We start from the raw sequence: 22,995 nt of genomic DNA, 5'->3' as shown, positions 1-22,995 counted from the left end.
TATAGAATTCTCCAACATTTTACAACTCTTGAAAAATGGCCCGATTTTTTACACTTTAAACATTTACTCTTGGTGGCAGGACAACTACTCGCCTTAGCTCTATGCCTTTAACTTCCAAATCTTCTTTTTATCCATATCTTGGATCTTTTCATTTTTCCTGTCCCCTTCTGCTATTTCTCTCCTCTTTTTTTTTTACTGTAGTAACACTATAAACTATCAGATTCGTCATTACATTTAGACCCTGCTCTATCCAACTCCTTTTTTTCCATATGTCTGGTCACACCAGTGGTTTTTGTCTCATGCAGGATCCTTTAAACCTAAACATTTCTCTTGAATCTTTAAATTGTTCGTCCTGTAGATTAATTGGTCTCATTATTTAATCTCTGAACCTGCATGACTGTTAATCTTCACAAAATTGCAACATACTGTTCTATTGTTTCTCCTTGTTTCTGACATGGAGGAGAAAATATGTGTCTTCCAAACACAATAAGTATTTGTTTTTGCAATTCTCTTCTAAGGCTTTCAGAGCACCTTCATACACATCTTCCTCATCAGTGTCTGACCCTGCGTCTCCACCTCTACCTTCTATTTCAGGCCCAGGCAAAGTTTTTAGTATCTTTCTTCCTTCTAACCCTAAACTGTGTTTAAGATTTGCAAGCCATGTAATCCATAATTGTTTAACAACATTTAGTGCATGCTCATTAAACCAAGCGGTTTCACATTGTGAAGATTGAGTAAATCACGGCAGGGCCTAACAGAAACCTGGTAATCTCACATATCACATCGGCGCAATATATATTATTAGTATGTACAATCCATTCTGGCTTAGGAAGCCAAGGTAATGCACTTAATGTAGAGTCTGAAAGTCAACTTGTTTAGTCTGTGCTGTGTCTTTTCCAGCTGACTTTCCACTTTTCCGCGTTCACAGGTGGATTGGTCCGTCCTCTCTGTCCTCAGAAGCCTGACAGCGGCAGCGGCGTGCAGCTCCTTCCTCGTTGGGAGACTTGGACAGTAGAGCGGCCCCACCACTTGCCACAGCCGCGGTCGCACCCACAGCACAGCAGCAGCAGCTTGCGCCCCCCGCCTCGGAGTTTGGAGCTGAGAAACCGTACAGCGGTCTCCACAGCTGCAGCCACACGTCTGCACCAGAGCACCAAGGTCCGAGGCTGAAGCCTTAACTCCAGGTGAGCGGCAGCGATAGCCCAAGGCAGTGGCTAGTGGCTTTTCCTGCAACCCCTCCACGGACACCCGCGGAAGCAGCCCGACCGTGGTTGCGGCTTGCGGGGGGCGAGGGATGTGGGTGTGCAAACATGCAAAAAATCTCCCTTTAGTCTGGCTGGGCAGTAGCTGGAAGGAACAGACGACGCAGGGGCTGGCTGGCACTGCAGCCCAGGCTAGAAGCCCTTAGTCAATCGGCGACCCCCAGCACCCCTGTGAAGCAGGCGGGCAGTAGGAGGGGAAAGCGACGCTTTCAGGCGTCTGCCCTCAGCGAGCCTGAAGGGGCTTGAGGAAGTGCAACTACAGGGCAACTACAGGACAGGGTGCCAGCTCAGCGAACGGCTAAAGACAGAGAGCAGTGGAAAACACCGACCCAGAGTACAGACAAATCCATAGACAAAACTACGGACGATCAACAGTCACATTTTTTAATTCACTAAGGAACAGAAGTGGTAGGAGGCAGCCCCGCTAGCCGCTGTGAGCATCGGCACCAGCACTAGCACCGGAACCACAGGCACCACCGTATATTATCACCACAGGCCAGCTGTATCCACCCCTGCCCGACCCTCAGTAACACAGGGAGTAAAGTGGTACGTTTCCCACACTCCAAAGCAGGTGGTGCAAGCCAATAGTTGGAAAGTACTCTGGGGCAAGTCATCAGCAAGTGAACATTTCCATTGTCTATCGGCAAACCAGGCCCAACTTAAGGCCAATGGAAGGCCTCCTCAAGCAGACTACCCCATCGCCCAGTAAACAGATCGACCAATCAGGGAAAGGAGTATGAGGTCAGGTAAAGAATGAAGCAATGCCACAATCAACCTATAAATCAAACAAAGAGAAAAAGGAAAAGAGATCCAGCTTCGGATGGAGTAGTAGCAAAAATTAGAGTAAGTAGTGACCTGGATCATCCAACCTCGCCCAGGAGACAGTCTCCGGCCAGCGCAACTGGCAGGGGCTTGGCTGAGCAAAACTCCAGCATGGAAGAATCAACCCAGGGAGAACAGGAACTTCGGAAAGTTGCGTCCCCTCCACTCAATCACCGCAAGATAACTGACTACTTCGCTGCCATAAGAACTCACGATGTGGAAAAAAGGACCGAATCGCCGGTACCAAGCAAACCTAACTTAGAGGGTGACATATCTCACATCTACGTTCTGCAAACTCTAGGGAGCTTCGAAGAGATAGCTAAAGCTTGGGTGAACCTGCCTGCCCCCCACGCCCTTTCACCAACAGTAATGATCATGAGAAAGCAGCCTCTAAAAGTAGACTCCCTGTGCATAGACCAAGTTGCCTTTATTCCTGCAACAGGAGCTCCCCATATTCCCGGGCAAGAGACAATCATAAGGAGCACAAGTGCAGATTCTGCCAAGCACCACCGGACATCCAGCTCAGTAAATCTATTGATTCTGGATTCAGAGATGGTAGCAAGCGCGGAAACCCTAGAACAAGAACAAGACCTCCTGCAAGGCGGCTTCTCATGCTGAAGTCTCAAACTCCACTCCTTTCCGACGTATGGATGTGAAAGTGGGGAACTGGAGCTCTGGGATACAGAACTGGGCTCTCCAAATCAAGCACCCAAGGAAGAAATAGAGACAGCCGCACAGAACTACCCCCATAAAGCAACAAGAACTCAAGGTGCCTTAAGCAAGGATCATAAGTCCAACTCACAATCACCACCACAATCACAACCACAACCCCCGTACGCAATCAGGGCAGACGATATGTGGGCTGCAATCCTGAATTCAATGCAAGCAACGGTTATGGCTCTGCAGTTCCACTCAAATAAAATGTATATCTAAGTAGAATTATTAAATACATTGGCGGTATTCGTTTCCGGGATCGACAGCAAGCTGGAAGAGCTTAATGCTCTAATAACAAGGGCGCAAGCTAAACAAGCTAACGACTTCACTATCTGCTCGCCCAAGGAAGTGGTAGATAAACTTTCTCAACTGCCGTTAATCCTAGAAGGAATATTAAAAGAAATTGGCTCCGCCTGGAATGATGAACACACATACCAAATCCCTTGCTACTATGCTAACATCCGCTCCACCTGTACAAAAACAAGAGGAGATGCCCCACTCCCCTCAAGCAGCCTCATCGTCAACCGTAAGAGAGAAAAGATCTGTGGCAGAAAGCAATGCATCAGTAAGCCTCGGCATGGAAACCACAGAAAATCACCCCCCGTTACAAGCTACCAAAAAATATGGGAGCATTGGGGAACCCTTAACCCAGGTGCTATCCAAAAGAGAACGAAAACGGGCAAGAAAAGGAAAAAGGTCTTCACGATCTCTCCAACTATCAATCGTACAAACCACCAAAACCATCCCTAATGAACAATGCCAGGAGCACACTGCACTAACTGGAAGGCAAAACGGAGACATCTCTGTCCCCACAAGTACAAATACCGATACGAAAATAGATGTAAAGACCTCCTTTGATTCAACAGGGGCTTTACAGACGACAAAGTCCCCCTTGAGGCCTACCGCAATACTTGACAAATATCTGGACAATTGTACAAGTGCCCTAAGGAACCAGCAGAGTATGAAGTCAACTACCGCTATGCATGGACAATTCAACCAACTATCACAGGTAAATTAAAGCAGTAAGAGAAATGACCATGGCACCAAGCTTGGTGAAACGGGTTACAAGGAACAAAACAAGCAGGCGGAGCAAAAGCAGTCCTCTCAAACAGGTACAAAAAAATGACGAACCAAATTACCAGCTGCTTTGGATTTCGGAATTCACCTCAAGGTCCCCCACAGATGTCCTCAATCGCTCTACTATTGGAAGACTCATAAAATCACTTCCAGACCTACACTATGTGGCCTCGGATTACATTGCAGCAATCAAATTTATTCAAGCAAGAGGCAGCCAACACACAGACCTGACACTTACTATCTTTGCAGGGCCGGTCCTACCCAAACAGATTATGGAGAGAAGGGACCTTCTGAAATCTTGGGGCACTGAGGTGGGCGTCTATAAAGGTGAATTATATCAACCCAGCTATCAGACTCAACATCTGGAAATGCCTAAAGGCATGCGGTCCGTCCTGCATGGTGCACGCACAGTCATCCTTCACAACGGAGTCAATGAAGAAATAATTAGCGAGAGGAGACCACCCAAGACCCCGTTGACAGTTCAAATATGGAAAGAAGAAGGGAGGAAAAGACTGGTTTTAGGTCAGAGATCCCTCCATGGAAGGGAATGGGCAGCGACGGCATCCCCCCCAGGAGCGATGGGCAACAGCTGAATAGCTAAAGAAACCCCCCCACAAGGCGTATTGAACATTTGCTCTTGGAACATAGGTGGCCTACGGGCAAAGATGGAGGATCCAGCAGTAACAATGTTTTTTAGTGCCTTTGATATTATACTCCTACAGAAATCTTGGGCGATGGAATCAATACAATTAATAGGATTTATGGAATATCTCAGTCCAGCCACAAAAAACAACAGGTTTGGCCGGTCGAAGGGAGGCCTAGCGATATACATTAGCAGGAGCATCCTAGCGAAGATCTCAGAGCACAAGGAGGAAGATCTACCCTTTAAACTAGTCAGGCTTGATGGATGAGGAAAGAATACACAGGAACCACTGATCCTAGTCAATATATATATTAATCCAAAAAACAAAACAGTCGAAGCAAATAAGTTATTGAACAAGCTGATAAGGATGAAAAGTACAGTGCAATCTGCATACTGGCTAATTTCAGGTGATTTCAATCTCTACCTATTCTACAACCCTGGTGAAGAGCATATTCAAACAGTGGCAACGGTGCCCGCCCAATCTCTCCCAATAAAAAGCAGGAAAGACAAGTTAGGTGAGAGTTTCATCCGCACCTGTGAAGCTGTAGGCCTCTTTGTGCTAAATGGTCGAGAGCCGTCCGACACCCCTCCAGCGTGGACAAGATCATCCGGGAAATCAGTCTCTCACCTTGACTACACTGGTAACTCCTGCTCCGGTTACATTAGTGAACGACTTCAGTATTTTGGACCGCGTGGAAAGTGATCATAAGCCGCAGGTATTCGGGATTCGTTCATCACCACATAAGCCAGAGAAAGCAGTAGCCCTTGATGGGGCGATAGGCACTGAAAATCTAAAACGACTTAAATAGTCATCCAATACTATTGAAAGCCAAGCAAAAGGGGCACTACCAAGGCTAGAATCAATGGCCACAAGCGGAACAAAATTGACAACGGTCTGGGAGAACTTCGCAACCGACCTTATAAACAAAGACATCGTAGGAAACACAAGAGAGTATGATTGAATTATCAAAAAGGCTTTCATCTACCGCAGCCAGTCCGTAGAAGGAAAGCAGCAGTAGGTAAGCTACTAAGGCAAATGCGTAAATCCCCAGACAATGGATCATTATTGGCCGCCCTGTGAGAGCAAAGGAAACTACATAAAAGGGAACTATGGAGCTATAAAAAAACATCAGCAGGGGATGCTTTGGCCCAAACTGCACTTTGCATCCAAAACATCAGACCCCAAAAGATTCTGGAAAAACATTAATATAATGGAGAAGGGTCCAAAGGCAGCTAATAATGCAAATATAACAGAGGAAGCATGGGTGTGCCATTTGAAGTCGCATTTAAAGGAGTTGGACACCGAAGAAGCGCCGCAAACCCAGGTGTTTACCAAAAACCTAGAACCCGATGTTTCAGAAAGCCTGAAGTTTCAGCATCAAAAGTAGTAAAAAATCATCTGGAAGACGCGAACAGATTGTGCACCAGGACCAAATGGTTTACCGCAGGCTCTGTTTAAACAGGAAACAGAAAGATGGGCCAATTTCCTGGGGGCAATGTTCAACTGTGTGCTCACAACAGAAACTGTCCCAGCAACCTTGACAGGCTCAATAATTCACCCCATCTACAAAGGAGGGAACACGGCTTCCCCAAGCAATTACAGACTTATCACTCTCTTAGATGGGAACTTCAAGTATTTTTCATCTTGTATGTTAAACCACTTAGAGTCTTGGATTACAGATAAAAACATTCTGCCATTAAATCAAAGCGGCTTCACCAAGCATCAATGAACGCTAACAAACCTTATGGCACTGGGACTGATTACCAACAGAGCAAAAGCAACCAAGACTCCCACTTATTTGTGTTTTGTTGACTTTAAAGCTGCCTTGACTGTGTCCCTCGGGGCAAACTGTGGGCCAAGCTACAGCTTTGGGGGTTGCAAGCTATTTTAAATGCTATCGAAATTATTTACTGTTATACATGGGTGAAGGTAAAACTGGGGGGAGGCTCACATTTATCTAGGGCGGTTAAAACAACAGTTGGTGTTAAACAAGGCTGTGTATTGGCCCCAACACTCTTTAACCTGTATATAGAAGATCTGTCGGCCAAATTAAATGGTGAATCATTCCATTCCCCCCCTTTGGATGGCTGGGAACTATCTAATATATTATATGCAGATTACCTATTCCTAATCAGTAACACCAGAATAGGCATGCAAAAAATACTAAACAAATTAGAAGAGTATGCAAGAATAAATGAATTAGAAATCAACCGTAATAAATCTAAAATGATTACTCTAAATTGTAGACCGACCAGCCAGCGTAAATGGTATCTGAATAGAAAGACTTTGGAGGAAGTAAGCTCCTACAGATACCTAGGAGTCGTGGTTGATGCCAGGTGCAACAATGCGCTACAAAAAGAAGCAATAAAAAATAGGGCGCAGGCACTTGCCTACACCTTTTGCAAGCTCTCAAACTCAATCTGTGGCCACGTCCTGAACCCATTGACTGCCATAATGAGAGCAAAATTACTGCCAACACTCGCCTATGGGGCCGAAATAATTAGGGGGACGGAGGTAGTTCTCCTAGATAAGCTTCTGTTAAAGACATATAAGCATGTCTTTCGGCTACCAAGGCATGCCTCGGCACCCCAGGTCAGACTAGAATTTATGTTGGTTAAGCAGTCGCTGGCCCGTCCTGCGGCTTTCATCAAATGCTGTTACAAACTCAGCCGCACTCAAAAAGGGACTTTAGCCAATCTAGTCTGGCAGGAAATCAATTTAGAAAGAGGAAATAGCAACTACAAAAGGTTTCTGGAAAAGAGTATAAGTCTTCTGAACTTGGGTGACATACGGGGCCAGTCGCTCCCCATGCCGGCTTTTAACAAAGCAGTGAATAAATCAAGTAAACTGCATAGCTGGCTAGAAGACAGGGAGGCTCTGGCTAAAAGGTCGCATGGCTGGTTCTTAACTCATATAAAAAACTCAAAGAATCACTACTTATGGTCGCCCCCTACTCAGGAAAAATCTAGCAATGCTTTCTAAAGCTCAGGCTGGGTGAAGTTCCAACTCTAGACCTCATACCAAAATGGAAGAAGGGACCACGAGCGGGCGTCCCTGAGTGCCGCCTTTGTCATCTGGCAGAAGAAAACCTGGTGCATGTGGTCTGCATTTGCCCAGCCCTGGCTGTTGAAAGAAGACGCCTACTGAAAAAAAGAACTAAATAGCTTAGGGATCAGATCCTCTAGACATGCACTAACTGAAGCATTCAATACACAAAACATATTGAATATTAGATCGGTTACATTTTTGGAAATGTTTTCCGCTAAAATTACTTCTGCCGAAACAAGCCAGTGTAAAGGAGGACGTACGTAGAAACAATAACCATTTACCACGAGTGGATACACCACAAAAAGGGAAGTTCTTAGGTAACATCTCGGGTTACACAGCCAGACCGATTTGAAGTCCGTACCACCAATCGCAAATGAGTAGGAACAAATCAAATTGTAGAATATATTTAACTTTTCTCAGTTTTTATAACTTTTTTAAATGTAATATATATGTTTTAGTGCATTAAGATTGTTCTGTTAATTTTACGTCAAAGGAATATTTTATGGTTTAAATGAACTAATAAAATAAACATTCTCTCTCTCTCTCAGTTAATGTAAACGAGACCCAAACAGATAATGTATTACGAAAAATCTTTATGGTTTGCAACTTTCTCGGAAATGCCAGCTCAAAAACAGAGTAAAAAGGATATCGGAGTGGGGCACAAAACAGAACTTCTACAACTTCTGACTGGTGGATTTTATTGAGGAGAATGACTCGCCAATTAGCTGGACAATACTCCACTGGAAAGCAGGACCCATGACACTAATGAAGATTAAAATATGTATTCATCGCCCTCTATCCATGCTAACACACAACCCAGTCACACCAGTATGCTCATCTGAATGTGGCAATATTGTAAACATAATTCACTGCAATGTTGCAAACTGTATTTTGCCAGACTGGCTACATATTCATCACACAAAATTCTGGTCACCATTCTTTATGCTGCCGCTCTTCAGTTAGACTTCTCAACAAAATTGTGCAACTAACTTTAGCTCCAACGGCTCAAGGGATCTTTCCAACCACAGCAAAAAAACAAGCAAAATACAAAAGAATCCAGTGTTGCCTGCTGGATGCATCTCCCTGTGTAAATATCCACATATAAAAAACAGGAATTGTGCCGGTGCACGGCAGCGAAAAGAGAGAATAGTGTATAAATACCAAAGACACAACCTCAAACAAAACTAGATCACGCCACAATTCCCTAGATTTATACAGAAACTCTCATTAAGTCCGGGCTATTCTATGGAGGACGAACGTTTTATTGCTGGCCAATTATTTTCATAAAGTTTGCAGACACTGACACCTTGTGGAGTATCAAAAGATTACATCTATCTTAATAATAACTAGAAGCGCAACGATTGAGAGAAGTTATTTCCATGAGCATAAAGCTAGGGCTAGTCACAAACAACTGCTCAGATCCAGGAAACCCTCGCGGGTGATAGCTCGCTTTACAAATAGACATAACATTTACCAGAAGGTTTCTGCAGCAAAAAATCAAATGTTTACACCTTATAGGCCTTATGGCGCCGACACACACCATCAAAGTATCTTTAACTCTGTGATATCATTTCCATATTTTCTGTTAACAGTGAGAAAACAATAGGGTGCACCAGTTTCTTACTGGATGGCATTCAAAATGGTAGATTGCTGACATCGGCATACGTATAGAGGAACTTTGTGGATTCACACGGATGGCTGAGCACCCTTCTCAGCGTCTTCAATGGGGTCTCGGAGCTTAGCTTTGGTGGGCAGGGTTGCATGGAGAGCTGCTCTTCAATGGGCTTTCAAGCAGATTTCTGCTGCCTTTTCCCCTCTGTTCTCTGCCACCTGATTGCCACGGGGCCTGGTGTGTATGATGGACGGATCTGCCTATTGAATTATAGATTTTTTGTCCAGCAGGGGTAATGTAGATGTGGAATCCAGACCGGAGGATTTGGGCAGGGGAATCAATACTGGACTGTCAAGCCCTCCAGGGCTCTATGCTGTCTCTGTTATTCTGTACAGGTCCCTTGGATGTGTCCTGTTTACTTGTGGCCGTGGAACCTTACATTTGCCTCCCTGGCCCACTTCTGGCCAGCCTTATTGAGCTATTCTTCCTATCCCTGAAGTTGTGGAAGGGCTGTTAGCGATGCACTGGTGCTTCCTAATACACTGATGCCATTTTGCTTGCTGGGAGCTGATGATGGAGGGCTTCCTCTGGGAGGAGTGCCTGACTGCGTTGGTTTTCCTGGCCTTTGCTTTCATTACCTTCTGCTTCCTGCAAGCTCGGTGTGTTTCTCTGTGCATCAAACTGCTGGCGTGATTACTCTGGGTGTTTTAGGTCCGTGGAAGTAAAGATTTTGTTGCCAGTGTTTGGCCCAATGGTAGTGGCATCCTTTGCGCCTGGGTCCTCATTACCTGTCACGAAAGTGAATGGCAGTTCATATTGGTTCCTCAACCTAATGGTCTTTCCTCTTACATACAGGGAGTGCAGAATTATTAGGCAAGTTGTATTTTTGAGGATTAATTTTATTATTGAACAACAACCATGTTCTCAATGAACCCAAAAAACTCATAAATATCAAAGCTGAATATTTTTGGAAGTAGTTTTTAGTTTGTTTTTAGTTTTAGCTATGTTAGGGGGATATCTGTGTGTGCAGGTGACTATTACTGTGCATAATTATTAGGCAACTTAACAAAAAACAAATATATACCCATTTCAATTATTTATTATTACCAGTGAAACCAATATAACATCTCAACATTCACAAATATACATTTCTGACATTCAAAAACAAAACAAAAACAAATCAGTGACCAATATAGCCACCTTTCTTTGCAAGGACACTCAAAAGCCTGCCATCCATGGATTCTGTCAGTGTTTTGATCTGTTCACCATCAACATTGCGTGCAGCAGCAACCACAGCCTCCCAGACACTGTTCAGAGAGGTGTACTGTTTTCCCTCCTTGTAAATCTCACATTTGATGATGGACCGCAGGTTCTCAATGGGGTTCAGATCAGGTGAACAAGGAGGCCATGTCATTAGATTTCCTTCTTTTATACCCTTTCTTGCCAGCCACGCTGTGGAGTACTTGGACGCGTGTGATGGAGCATTGTCCTGCATGAAAATCATGTTTTTCTTGAAGGATGCAGACTTCTTCCTGTACCACTGCTTGAAGAAGGTGTCTTCCAGGAACTGGCAGTAGGACTGGGAGTTGAGCTTGACTCCATCCTCAACCCGAAAAGGCGCCACAAGCTAATCTTTGATGATATCAGCCCAAACCAGTACTCCACCTCCACCTTGCTGGCGTCTGAGTCGGACTGGAGCTCTCTGCCCTTTACCAATCCAGCCACGGGCCCATCCATCTGGCCCATCAAGACTCACTCTCATTTCATCAGTCCATAAAACCTTAGAAAAATCAGTCTTGAGATATTTCTTGGCCCAGTCTTGACGTTTCAGCTTGTGTGTCTTGTTCAGTGGTGGTCGTCTTTCAGCCTTTCTTACCTTGGCCATGTCTCTGAGTATTGCACACCTTGTGCTTTTGGGCACTCCAGTGATGTTGCAGCTCTGAAATATGGCCAAACTGGTGGCAAGTGGCATCGTGGCAGCTGCACGCTTGACTTTTCTCAGTTCATGGGCAGTTATTTTGCGCCTTGGTTTTTCCACACGCTTCTTGCGACCCTGTTGACTATTTTGAATGAAACGCTTGATTGTTCGATGATCACGCTTCAGAAGCTTTGCAATTTTAAGAGTGCTGCATCCCTCTGCAAGATATCTCTCTATTTTTGACTTTTCTGAGCCTGTCAAGTCCTTCTTTTGACCCATTTTGCCAAAGGAAAGGAAGTTGCCTAATAATTATGCACACCTGATATAGGGTGTTGATGTCATTAGACCACACCCCTTCTCATTACAGAGATGCACATCACCTAATATGCTTAATTGGTAGTAGGCTTTCGAGCCTATACAGCTTGGAGTAAGACAACATGCATGAAGAGGATGATGTGGTCAAAATACTCATTTGCCTAATAATTCTGCACTCCCTGTATTGTGTTTCGGTTCACAACAGGTACACTTGTCACAGTATCCCATGCACAAGTGTAAAGCAGTCACGTTTAGTCAGTCTGTCCATGTACATTATCCAAGCAGATACCTTAATTGACTGGTTGCTGGGAACCCATCAGCGCCTGCTGGCATTTGTTACCTACCTCATTCATTCATCCATCCATCCATCTGCCTGCCTGCTGGCATTTGTTACCTACCTGATCCATCCATCTGCCTCGAAATGGTCACCCATGCTGATTGGAACATATGTGGGTGGTTGGTGCTATCCTCCACTATCACCCTCCCACAGACTCTCTCTACTCTTTCAGACTGTCATACTCAGACCACAGGGCTGAGAACTGCCATGGAGTCAATTTGAACTTTGGCCTGAGATTCAGGAACTCGGATAGTGATGCCCCGAGCTCAAGAAGGGTGCTGCACAGGATTGGTACTCCTAATATGTGGTTGGGAGTTCTAGTAAAACACTCCCTGATTTGGAAGTTCTAATTTCCATGCTATTGCTAGGGTTTTAGATGCCCCTCACCCCTCTCCCTGGAGCTCATGCGGACGCAGCGTCAATGGTCATGGTCTTTTCCAAGGATGGCTGCTTCAGTCTGTTTTCTTCAGCTTTCAAGTTAATCTATTTGTTGCTTCTGTGTCATCCGTCTTGTGGACGAGCTGTTCCCACGTAGAATTCAGTCCTCTCCTTGCTTATGCCTCTTGATGGGATAGATGTAGCAGTTTTGACGTTGGTGGGTAAGCGTCATATTTGGGGCCTGTCTGTTGCCCTTGTGCCACCAGTTTGATTGTTGCTTCTTCTCATAGCAATTTTCTCCACTGAATATTGTGTGTGTGTGTGTGTGTGTGGGGGGGGGGGGTTGGGGGGGGGGGGGGTCTTCCACCCTCCCTTATGGCCTGTGTCAGTCTTCTGTGTGTGGTTTCTCTTTCGTGGGTTCCTGACCACATTTCTGACTTTTGAGGATGAGGGTCTGGCATGGTGTCCTACCATTTGATAAGGATAGCTCCAGCATCTGCCCCAATGGTGCTGGGTTGGGTTGTATGTGGGCCCTTCCTGCATGATTAGAGTCTGGTTTCTTTTGGGTATGGGTTGGGTCTGCCGTGCTCAGATATAAAATTATGAAGGCTACTGGGTGGTGTCTGTCTCAGTTCTTGTTGGTGTCTCCTGTCTGCTATATTTCCAGCCGGGTTTTTGGTCTAGGAAGTTTTTTTTGTTTTGTTTTTACACTAGTTGCTCTATCTAACTATGGTAGGGGCTTCTACATGGTGGTGTTTTCCTACTGGCTTCTGTTGTAATCTTAATTGTAGTGACTGTGGTCCAAAGGGTGATCCGATTGTTTCTCAATAGCTCTTCATTGGATTCGTCCTTCAGCGAGGGATACTTTAGGCCTCTGTCAATACACTTGTGACTTTAATTTGTCTTTGCAGTAGGCTCGCCTGTGCCTTCGTGTTATGGTCCTAAGTGTTCTAGCAGCTTCAGGTCTCACCTTCACTTGATGGGTGTTGACTGCAGTACTATTTATACTGTGAGAGGCGCCTTTGTTCTGCAGAAACCTGCTCCTGGTTGACGATCTCTAGGTCACTGTTCCTTTTGCGCAGTCCCTGTTCCCTCTTTTCTTGCATTTCTGACCTCTTTGGTGGTCCTTTTAGTGGCATGGATCTCGCTGGTGGACATTGCCCTGTGCACTCTCTGTGGAGCTGTATTTATATAGCGTTTTTGGTGGCTCCACTGCAAATCCAAAGGGCGAAGGTCCTGTGCTTCTAAAGCCTGCTGTTGCTCCTAGTCTTCTGGCGCCTGATGTCGGGCTTGATGGGGTCCTGACTTGTTCCCTGATATAAATTTGTGCCATATCGTTTGTTCATCCATTAACAACACTGAATAATGTGAAAGATTTTCTTTAGGTCAGCGGTGTAACATCTACGAAAAAGTAATGTTGGAGTAATGTAGTGTCAGCTTAGGCAAGAAAGCTCATATTGAATCACATTTGTACCAAGCAGCACTTAAGTTCTGACTCTGTCAGACACGTATTATAATTTGGCCCAATACTTTAGAACGGAGATACTAAGCCCACTAGTAAATAAATGAATTCACTTACTCCATCAACAAACTGTTAATATATTCACTTCCATCCATGTGTCCAAACTGAAAATCTCTATAAAACAAAGCAAAGCAAAAGAATGATTCACCTCAAACAATGCTTTAAGAAACCTAACAAAATGTACATATATTAACTTAAAGTAACAGCATTTTAACGAAATTCATCTCAAAAGCACAGACATCAATTTAGTAAGTACTACACAGATCTGCATATTTTTAGATTAAAATTCATAACATTCGGCTCGAGCAAGTCGGGATCATTATGAGAGACAGGCAGGGAAACAAGTGAGTAGGCATGTACAGAAGGTGCATATTTTTGTGGTGCAAATTACCCAAAAGTCAAGCGAGATATCAGAAGACGGCGGTAGGGTAAGCCCTCTCTGCAAGACATTTCCTACTCAAACGAGTCACACCGTGAAGCATTTATTTACAGATTTTGTCTCATGTGCATTTCTCGGATTTTGGAAGCGTAATTTGTTTTGGGTGACAGTGCGCTCAGACGTGATCATGCACATCTTATACATGGAGTACTTTAAAAAAAAAATTAAAAAAATGATGGATTTTGGGACATCCCGAAAGTGAGCAGTCTGAAACGTTCTAGAGCACTGTGTTGCTCAGGTAGTTGAGACAAAGGAGAAAGATACCATACAGCCCTTCAACAACATCCACGTGCTGCCCTTCAGACAAGACTATGCCTAAAAATGGTTTGGTTTACCGTAACACACCAGTGTGCGGCTCAGTCACCTTGGACTTAGCAATACTAGCAACATTCCTCAGCAACAGATGTGTTATTTACACAGGTAAAGGGGTTGTTCAAGAACGTGGACATTCTGCATTCCTTCACACATTCGTAAGAAATTTTCAGAGACTCAATCGCTTAATGGTACAGGAAAACCCCTTTTCGTGTTTTATGGTGTGAATTTATCAACACAGCGTCTGTTTATTGACCAATAAAATGTAAGAATCAGTCTTATCCTACTTCCATCTGATGGACAAACAGTGTCAGATCCACAGAATCTTCCATTTGAACTAAGGGCACCTGAAAAGTGGATGGCTAGATGGGAGTTGGACAGGCCTAGGGGAATCTGACTGTGCCCCTACAGCATGTCCCTTTCAAAGAGTCAATCAATGAAATACAGCTTGGGTGGCGGGGTGGGTGGGGCTGGGATCTGCTAGGTGCACAATACATACCTGTGGAAATGGTCTCTGTAATCTTTAGCAACTTCCTGAACAATGGACTTTAGCCTGAAAAAAAGGCAAATATAAATTTTACTTGGGAATTAAACCACCCTCAAATGCTTTACATGTGCTCCATCCTCTCTTACATAGGCCAGTAGACTTGCATCACAGGGGATTTTCAGAATGTACAGCATTCGGTATCATATATGGACTAATTAAATAACGAGAATGTCATTTGTTGTAACCTAGGATAGATTTTTCCAAAACACATCACACAGTTCAGCATTCATTTAATTGTGCTAATACTGTCGTTCTCTTAGAACAGTGCCTCACAAACAGCCACAATGAATCAATCACTAAATGCCAAAGGGAACGAAGATAAACATGAGATTTAAAGAACATCCACAAACGTGAAATCTAAAACAAACAAGATAACAACCAAAATATAATTGAGAACTGAATGAAAATACTGCTATGGGGGTAGGTTCAATCAGTGCAAGCAAGATGCTTGACATGACAAGGCAAGACATGTTGCTGCATATTTTTCCAATAAGCAGTACACAATCATTATCACATATCAAATCCTCTTCCCATTTTCAAGCTTTTGTCTATGGGAATCTTGAAAATACCTAGTCCGCCCAGTCCTGACATAGGCACAGAGAGAACCGCACCCATGTTTCTGATCAACACACAAATGATGCACTGCTGGATTTCTGATCCTCTGACCTACTGTGAACGCTGATGTACTGGAATATTTCACAATCAACATTATGGGAAATTATTCAATTATTAAAAATTATGACAAATCATATGCATGAAAATATTTAACAGCAAAATGTTATTTTGATCAACTGTGTTTTGACAACAGTCTCCATTTTTCTCTGCCACCCTCTCCCTGACTAGGTCACACCTACCAGACACGCAAGTTGCTGGTTCAAAAGACCTGCTGTGAGCTTATTAAGACTTTACAGAGGTTTGCAGCCCAACAACTGCTCACCTTTGGTTGGCTTTATTGTCACTCTAATGTATTTGCTTCTAATTTGATGACTTTCCTTGTGCCAGTTTGTCCACGTTATGTTTGTCCCTCTCCTGGAGCATAGCATATTTGTCATGGCTGAGTGGCTTCTTTCATTCCTTTACTCACTTTTAGCTTTAGATTGAGAGCACTGGTGCCGAGGCTGAAGCCAAAGCAAAGTGCCTGTCAGTGTGTTGGCGCCTTTGCAAAGCACAAAGAACAATGGTCACACATTTCAGTTACAACTGAATTCAGTGTAAATGTGTGTGAACGGAATGCACAGAGGTCAAAATATTAGAAAGCAAAAGGAAATAAAGTGCTTAAATGTGAATGAGTGCAGCATTTGTTTGGGGTAGTAAAATGAGAGATGCGAGGAAGTGCATTCAGGTGGGAGTGAACAGCGGGTGCTGAAGAGGGGAGGAGGTTGAAAAAGTGCAGATGGATGAGATGTGAAGAGAAAAAGAGAAAATATATCTAACATACAGCACACATAATTGAAAGCCCTACTCATTCCACAGACCTCAATATTATTTAATTCAGTCTCACAATTTCAGAACTGAAACATTTCCAATGTTAAATATTTATAACTAATCATTGTTGTTACTCATTTATCTTAAAGAGCTAACAACCACTGGCAAAGCCAGCAGTACTGACACGTTTTAGGTGTATGCCAGTTGTTGTGTTATATTTCTGGATACAATAACATCTCAGAGAAACCAAAATAAAGGCCAGGTGGCAAACTGCGTATTCCCTTTTAAAGAGCCCCCACTTTTTGCATCCCACCCAAAGACCTGTCTGCACCTATCTCTGTATGATGGATTGCAGCCAGCAGCTTTGGGTGCGTCCTGATGGCTGGTTAGAGCATTTTCTTCCAAAGGTGATGCCACATGCAGTGCAAGCCACTGGGTAAGCACACCATTTAAAGGACCTGAAGTTGTTGCAGTGTACAATTCACATAATAAAGTACAGGGGGAACATATTAATGCAGAAAGATATGGGGCAGTTTTTAATGTGTTTAATATTTCAAGACTATACATTCCTGCTGCTTTAGAAACCTTGCTTTCTCACTAAATTTGTTCCCTTTAAATGCAACATTTGTCAATCTTTTTTCCAATTTTCCAAAAATCCAACATCCACAAGTCAAGTTATTAATTAAAAAGCAAAGTCTTAAATCCTTGAGAAAATAGGTAAACACTGTTTGTGTTGAAAAGTACCTGGGTAGCGTCAAAATAAACCGCACAGGGGGCTGTGTGTGTGTCGAAAAAGGTAAGCAGTGCATCGATTTCTGACCCACAAGTGAGATCGTGCGTCGTTTCTCCTTCTCCGGGCGGGTTGTGACATTTTTCCTCCCTGCAGGGAAGCGATGCATCGATCTGGGCAGCACTCGGGTCCCGGCAGGTGTTGTGTCGTTTTTCCTCGCCCAGCAAGGTTTGCGTCGAAAATCCTGCCGCACGATATCAGCAAAACCTCGCAATGTGGGTAGCAATGTTATCAGCCTTCATCAGCGGATGTTGGGCGTCGTTCTTCCAGCTACGTGCGCCGATTTTCCAGCTGCGATGCCGGGGAGCGTCGATTTCTGCCGCGAAGCTGGCAGCACATTGTTTTTCGGCCACATCTCGGAAGGTGCGTCTGCCAGCTTCACCTTCCAAGGCCCCAGGAACTGGATAGGGCACCATTTGGCAGGGCAGGAGTCTCAGCATAGAGTCCAGGTGCTGGCAGGAGAAGTCTTTGATGGCCCTGAGACTTCAACAACAGGAGGCAAGCTCAGGACAAGCCCTTGGAGATTTCTTCACAAGCAGGAAGGCACACAAAGTCCAGTCTTTGTCCTCTTGCACAGGCAGAAGCAGCAACTCCAGGATAGCTCCACAAAGCACAGTCACAGGCAGGGCAGCACTTCTCCTCCGCTCTTCTCCAGGCAGAGGTTCCTCTTGATGTCCAGAAGTGATCCAAAGTCTGTGGTTTTGGGTGCCCTTCTTGTACCCATTTTGCCCTTTGAAGCAGTCTTACTTCAAAGGAAAGTCTCTCTTGTTTGTGAAATCCAGACTTGGCCAGGCCAGGCCCCAGACACACACCATGGGGTTGGAGACTGCATTGTGTGAGGGCAGGCACAACCCTTTCAGGTGCAAGTGAACACTCCTCCCTTCCCTCCTAGCACAGATGGCTCATCAGGATATGCAGGCTACACCCCAGCTCCCTTTGTGTCACTGCCTAGAGAGAGGTGCAAAAAGCCCAGCTGTCAAACTGGCCCAGACAGGAAATCCACAACCAGGCAGAGTCACAGAATGGTTTTAGCAAGAAAATGCCTACTTTCTAAAAGTGGCATTTTCAAACACACAATCTCAAATCCAACTTTACTAAAAGATGTATTTTTAAATTGTGAGCTCAGAGACCCCAAACTCCACATGTCTATCTGCACCCAAAGGGTATCTACGCTTTAAGCATTTTTAAAGGTAGCCCCCCTGTTAACCTGTGAGAGAGATAGGCCTTGCAACGGTGAAAACCGAATTTGCCAGTATTTCACTGTCAGGACATATAAAACACATTAGTATATGTCCTACCTTAAACATACACTGCACCCTGCCCCTGGGGCTACCTAGGGCCTACCATAGGGGTGTCTTACATGTAAGAAAAGGGAAAGTTAAGGCCTGGCAAGTGGGTACACTTGCCAAGTCGAATTGGTAGTTTAAAACTGCACACACAGACACTGCAGTGGCAGGTCTGAGCCATGTTTAAAGAGCTACTAATGTGGGTGGCACAACCAGTGCTGAAGGTCCACTAGTAGCATTTGATGTTCAGGCCCTGGGCACCTCTAGTGCACTGTACTAGGGACTTACCAGTAAATCAAATATGCCAATCATGGAAAGCGAATTACATACACATTTTATACAAGAGCAAATGCACTTTAGCACTGGGTAGCAGTGGTAAAGTGCCCAGAGTAACAAAAACAGTAAAATCAGAAGCCAGCACACATCAACAACCTGGGAAACAGAGGCAAAACGTTAGGGAAGACCATGCCAAGGATGAAAAAGTCCAACACCCAGTGTACATCTGTTTGTGGCATGTAGTGCTGCAGATTCACATGCTTTGCATAAGTTCGCCCTCTACTGTTGGGCTCGGAGTGTTACAAGTTGTTTTTCTTCGAAGAAGCTTTTTCGAGTTGCGAGATCGAGTGACTCCTCCTATCAGTGATAGTGCGCACAGGCATTGAGTCCTTCATTAGATTGTTTTCCCGCAGAAGGGTGACGTAAAGAGTGAAGAATTGTATTGTACTATATATGGAAAATGTCACTTACCCAGTGTACATCTGTTCGTGGCATGAGACACTGCAGATTCACATGCTGTGCACATCCCGCCATCTAGAGTTGGGCTCGGAGTGTTACAAGTTGTTTTTCTTCGAAGAAGTCTTTTCGAGTCATGAGATCGAGGGACTCCTCCCCTTTCGGCTCCATTGCGCATGGGCGTCGACTCCATCTTAGATTGTTTTCCCCGCAGAGGGTGAGGTAGGAGTTGTGTATTATAGTAATAGTGCCCATGCAATGGAGTAAATATGTATGTACATAATGTGGTTTAAAGCGATATATTTACAAATTTACAAATGTTCAAGATCAACTTCAAACGGCTACAGGCTCCCGGGGAGGCGGGTGGGCACATGTGAATCTGCAGCGTCTCATGCCACGAACAGATGTACACTGGGTAAGTGACATTTTCCGTTCGATGGCATGTGTAGCTGCAGATACACATGCTGTGCATAGACTAGTAAGCAGTTATCTCCCCAAAAGCGGTGGTTCAGCCTGTAGGAGTTGAAGTTGTTTGAAACAAAGTTCGTAGTACTGCTTGTCCTACTGTGGCTTGTTGTGCTGTTAACACATCCACGCAGTAGTGTTTGGTAAACGTATGAGGCGTAGACCATGTGGCTGCCTTACATATTTCAGTCATTGGAATGCTTCCTAGAAAGGCCATGGTAGCACCTTTCTTTCTAGTTGAGTGTGCCTTTGGTGTTATAGGCAGTTCTCTTTTTGCTTTGAGATAACAGGTTTGAATGCATTTAACTATCCATCTGGCAATGCCTTGTTTGGATATTGGATTCCCTGTATGAGGTTTTTGGAAAGCAACAAACAATTGTTTTGTTTTTCGAATTTGTTTTGTTCTGTCAATGTAGTACATTAACGCTCTTTTGATGTCTAATGTATGTAGTGCTCTTTCAGCTACAGAATCTGGTTCTGGAAAGAACACTGGTAGTTCTACTGTTTGATTCAAGTGGAAGGGTGATATGACTTTTGGTAAGAACTTAGGATTTGTTCGTAAAACTACTTTATGCTTGTGTATCTGAATAAAGGGTTCTTGTATGGTAAATGCTTGTATCTCACTTACTCTTCTTAGAGATGTGATGGCAATTAGAAATGCTACTTTCCATGTTAAGTATTGTATCTCACATGAGTGCATGGGTTCAAATGGTGGACCCATGAGCCGTGTTAAGACAATGTTAAGGTTCCACGAAGGAACTGGTGGCGTCCTTGGTGGGATAATTCTTTTCAGGCCCTCCATAAAAGCCTTTATGACTGGGATCCTAAAAAGTGATGTTGAGTGCGTAATTTGCAGATAAGCTGAAATTGCGGTGAGATGTATTTTAATGGATGAAAAAGCTAGCTTTGACTTTTGTAAGTGCAGTATGTAGCTGACGAGGTCTTTAGCAGATGCATGTAAGGGTTGTATTTGTTTATTATGGCAGTAATGAACAAATCTTTTCCACTTATTTGCATAGCAATGTCTTGTGGTTGGTTTCCTTGCTTGTTTTATGACCTCCATACATTCCTGTGTGAGGTCTAAATGTCAGAATTCTAAGACTTCAGGAGCCAGATTGCTAGATTCAGCTATGCTGGATTTGGGTGTCTGATCTGTTGTTTGTGTTGAGTTAACAGATCTGGCCTGTTTGGTAGTTTGACATGAAGTACTACTGATAGGTCTAGTAGTGTTGTGTACCAAGGTTGCCTTGCCCAAGTTGGTGCTATTAGTATGAGTTTGAGTTTGTTTTGACTCAATTTGTTTACCAGATATGGAAGGAGAGGGGGAAAAGCTTATGCAAATATCCCTGACCAACTCATCCATAACGCATTGCCTTGAGACTGATCCCGTTGGTATCTGGATGCGAAGTTTTGGCATTTTGCGTTTTCCTTTGTTGTAAATAAGTCTATTTGTGGTGTACCCCATTTTTGGAAGTAAGTTTTTATTATTTGGGGTGAATCTCCCATTCGTGGATTTGTTGGTGATCCCGAGAGAGATTGTCTGCTAACTGATTCTGAATCCCTGGAATAAATTGTGCTATTAGGTGAATGTGGTTGTGAATCGCCCAATGCCATATTCTCTGTGCCAGGAGACACAACTGTGTAGAGTGTGTTCCTCCCTGTTTGTTCAGATAATACATCGTTGTCATGTTGTCTGTTTTGACAAGAATGTGTTTGTGGCTTATTATCGGTTGAAATGCTTTCAACGCTAGAAATACTGCTAGTAGTTCTAAGTGATTTATGTGAAACTGTCTCTGCTGAGTGTCCCATTGCCCTTGGATGCTGTGTTGGTTGAGGTGTGCTCCCCACCCTACCATGGAGGCATCTGTCATTATTACGTATTGAAGCACTGGGTCTTGGAAAGGCCGCCCTTGGTTTAAATTTATATTGTTCCACCATTGAAGCGAGGTGTATGTTTGGCGGTCTATCAACAATAGATCTTGAAGTTGACCCTGTGCCTGTGATCATTGTGATGCTAGGCACTGTTGTAAGGGCCGCATGTGCAATCTTGCGTTTGGGACAATGGCTATGCATGAGGACATCATGCCTAGTAGTTTCATCACCATTTTCACTTGTATCTTTTGTTTTGGGTACATGGCCTGTATTACATTGTGAAATGCTTGTACCCTTTGTGGACTTAGAGTGGCAATCCCTTTTGTTGTGTTGATTGTCGCCCCTAAGTATTGCTGTGTTTGACACGGCTGAAGGTGTGACTTGTTGTAGTTGAGTGAGAAACCTAGTTTGTGGATTGTTTCTATGACATACTTTGTGTGTTGTGAACACCGTTCTTGCGTGTTGGTTTTGATTAACCAATCGTCTAGGTACAGGAACACATGTATTTGCTGCCTTCTGATATGAGCAGCCACTACTGCCAGGCATTTTCTAAAAACTCTTGGTGCAGTTGTTATCCCGAATGTTAGCACTTTGAATTGGTAATGTACCCCTTGGAATACAAACCTTAAGTACTTTCTGTGTGAAGGATGTATCGGCATATGGAAGTATGCATCCTTTAGGTCTAGTGTTGTCATGTAGTCTTGTCGTTTGAGCAATGGGATTACGTCCTGCAGTGTCACCATGTGAAAGTGATCTGATTTGATGTAGATATTTAATGTTCTGAGATCTAATATAGGTCTTAGAGTTTTGTCTTTTTTGGGTATGAGAAAGTACAGCGAGTAAACTCCTGTTCCTCTCTGAAAAATAGGTACCAGTTCTATTGCATCTTTTTGTAACAACGCCTGGACCTCCAGTTGTAGAAGATCCATGTGTTGTTTTGACATATTGTGTGTTTTCGGTGGGACATTTGGAGGGAATTTTAGAAATTCTATGCAATAACCATGCTGGATAATTGCTAGGACCCAAGTGTCTGTTGTTATTTCCTCCCATTGTTTGTAGAACTTGGTTAGTCTCCCCCCCACTGGTGTTATGTGTTGGGGATTTGTGACGTCAAAGTCACTGCTTGTTCTGTGGAGTTTTGAGACTTTGGAACTTCCCTCTACTTTTTGGGAACTGTCCCCCTCTATAGTGTCCCCGAAAACTTCCCTGCTGATATTGGCTCTGATAAGTGGGCCTTGTTTGTGAGGTTGTGGGTTCCGTGCTTTGTCCTTGAAACCCCCCTCGAAATTGTGATTTACGAAATGTACCTCTGTTCTGTGGGGAGTAGAGTGCGCCCATGGCTTTGGCCGTATCTGTGTCTTTTGAGTTTTTCGATAGCAGTGTCCACCTCCGGCCCAAACAACTGTTGTCCGTTAAATGGCATATTCAGCACAGCTTGTTATATTTCCGGCTTGAATCACGATGTACGCAGCCATGCG

General features: G+C 44.0%; 1 protein-coding gene across 1 annotated transcript in view; it reads right to left on the bottom strand.

The window, feature by feature from the left end:
- TMX3 (thioredoxin related transmembrane protein 3) overlaps positions 1-22,995 on the bottom strand; it is a 312,747-nt gene that overhangs the window by 69,516 nt on the left and 220,236 nt on the right. The window contains exons 12-13 of the mRNA XM_069219902.1: positions 14,900-14,953; positions 13,707-13,763 (exon numbers count right to left, since the gene is read on the bottom strand). Coding sequence (XP_069076003.1) covers positions 13,707-13,763; positions 14,900-14,953 — 111 coding nt within the window. The remainder of the gene's footprint in view (positions 1-13,706; positions 13,764-14,899; positions 14,954-22,995) is intronic.

Source organism: Pleurodeles waltl, chromosome 2_2 (assembly GCF_031143425.1).
Source record: "Pleurodeles waltl isolate 20211129_DDA chromosome 2_2, aPleWal1.hap1.20221129, whole genome shotgun sequence".
Classification (NCBI taxonomy): Eukaryota; Metazoa; Chordata; class Amphibia; order Caudata; family Salamandridae; genus Pleurodeles; species Pleurodeles waltl.
The sequence above is the reverse complement of the archived record's forward strand: the minus strand, read 5'-3'. Positions and strand labels throughout refer to the sequence as shown.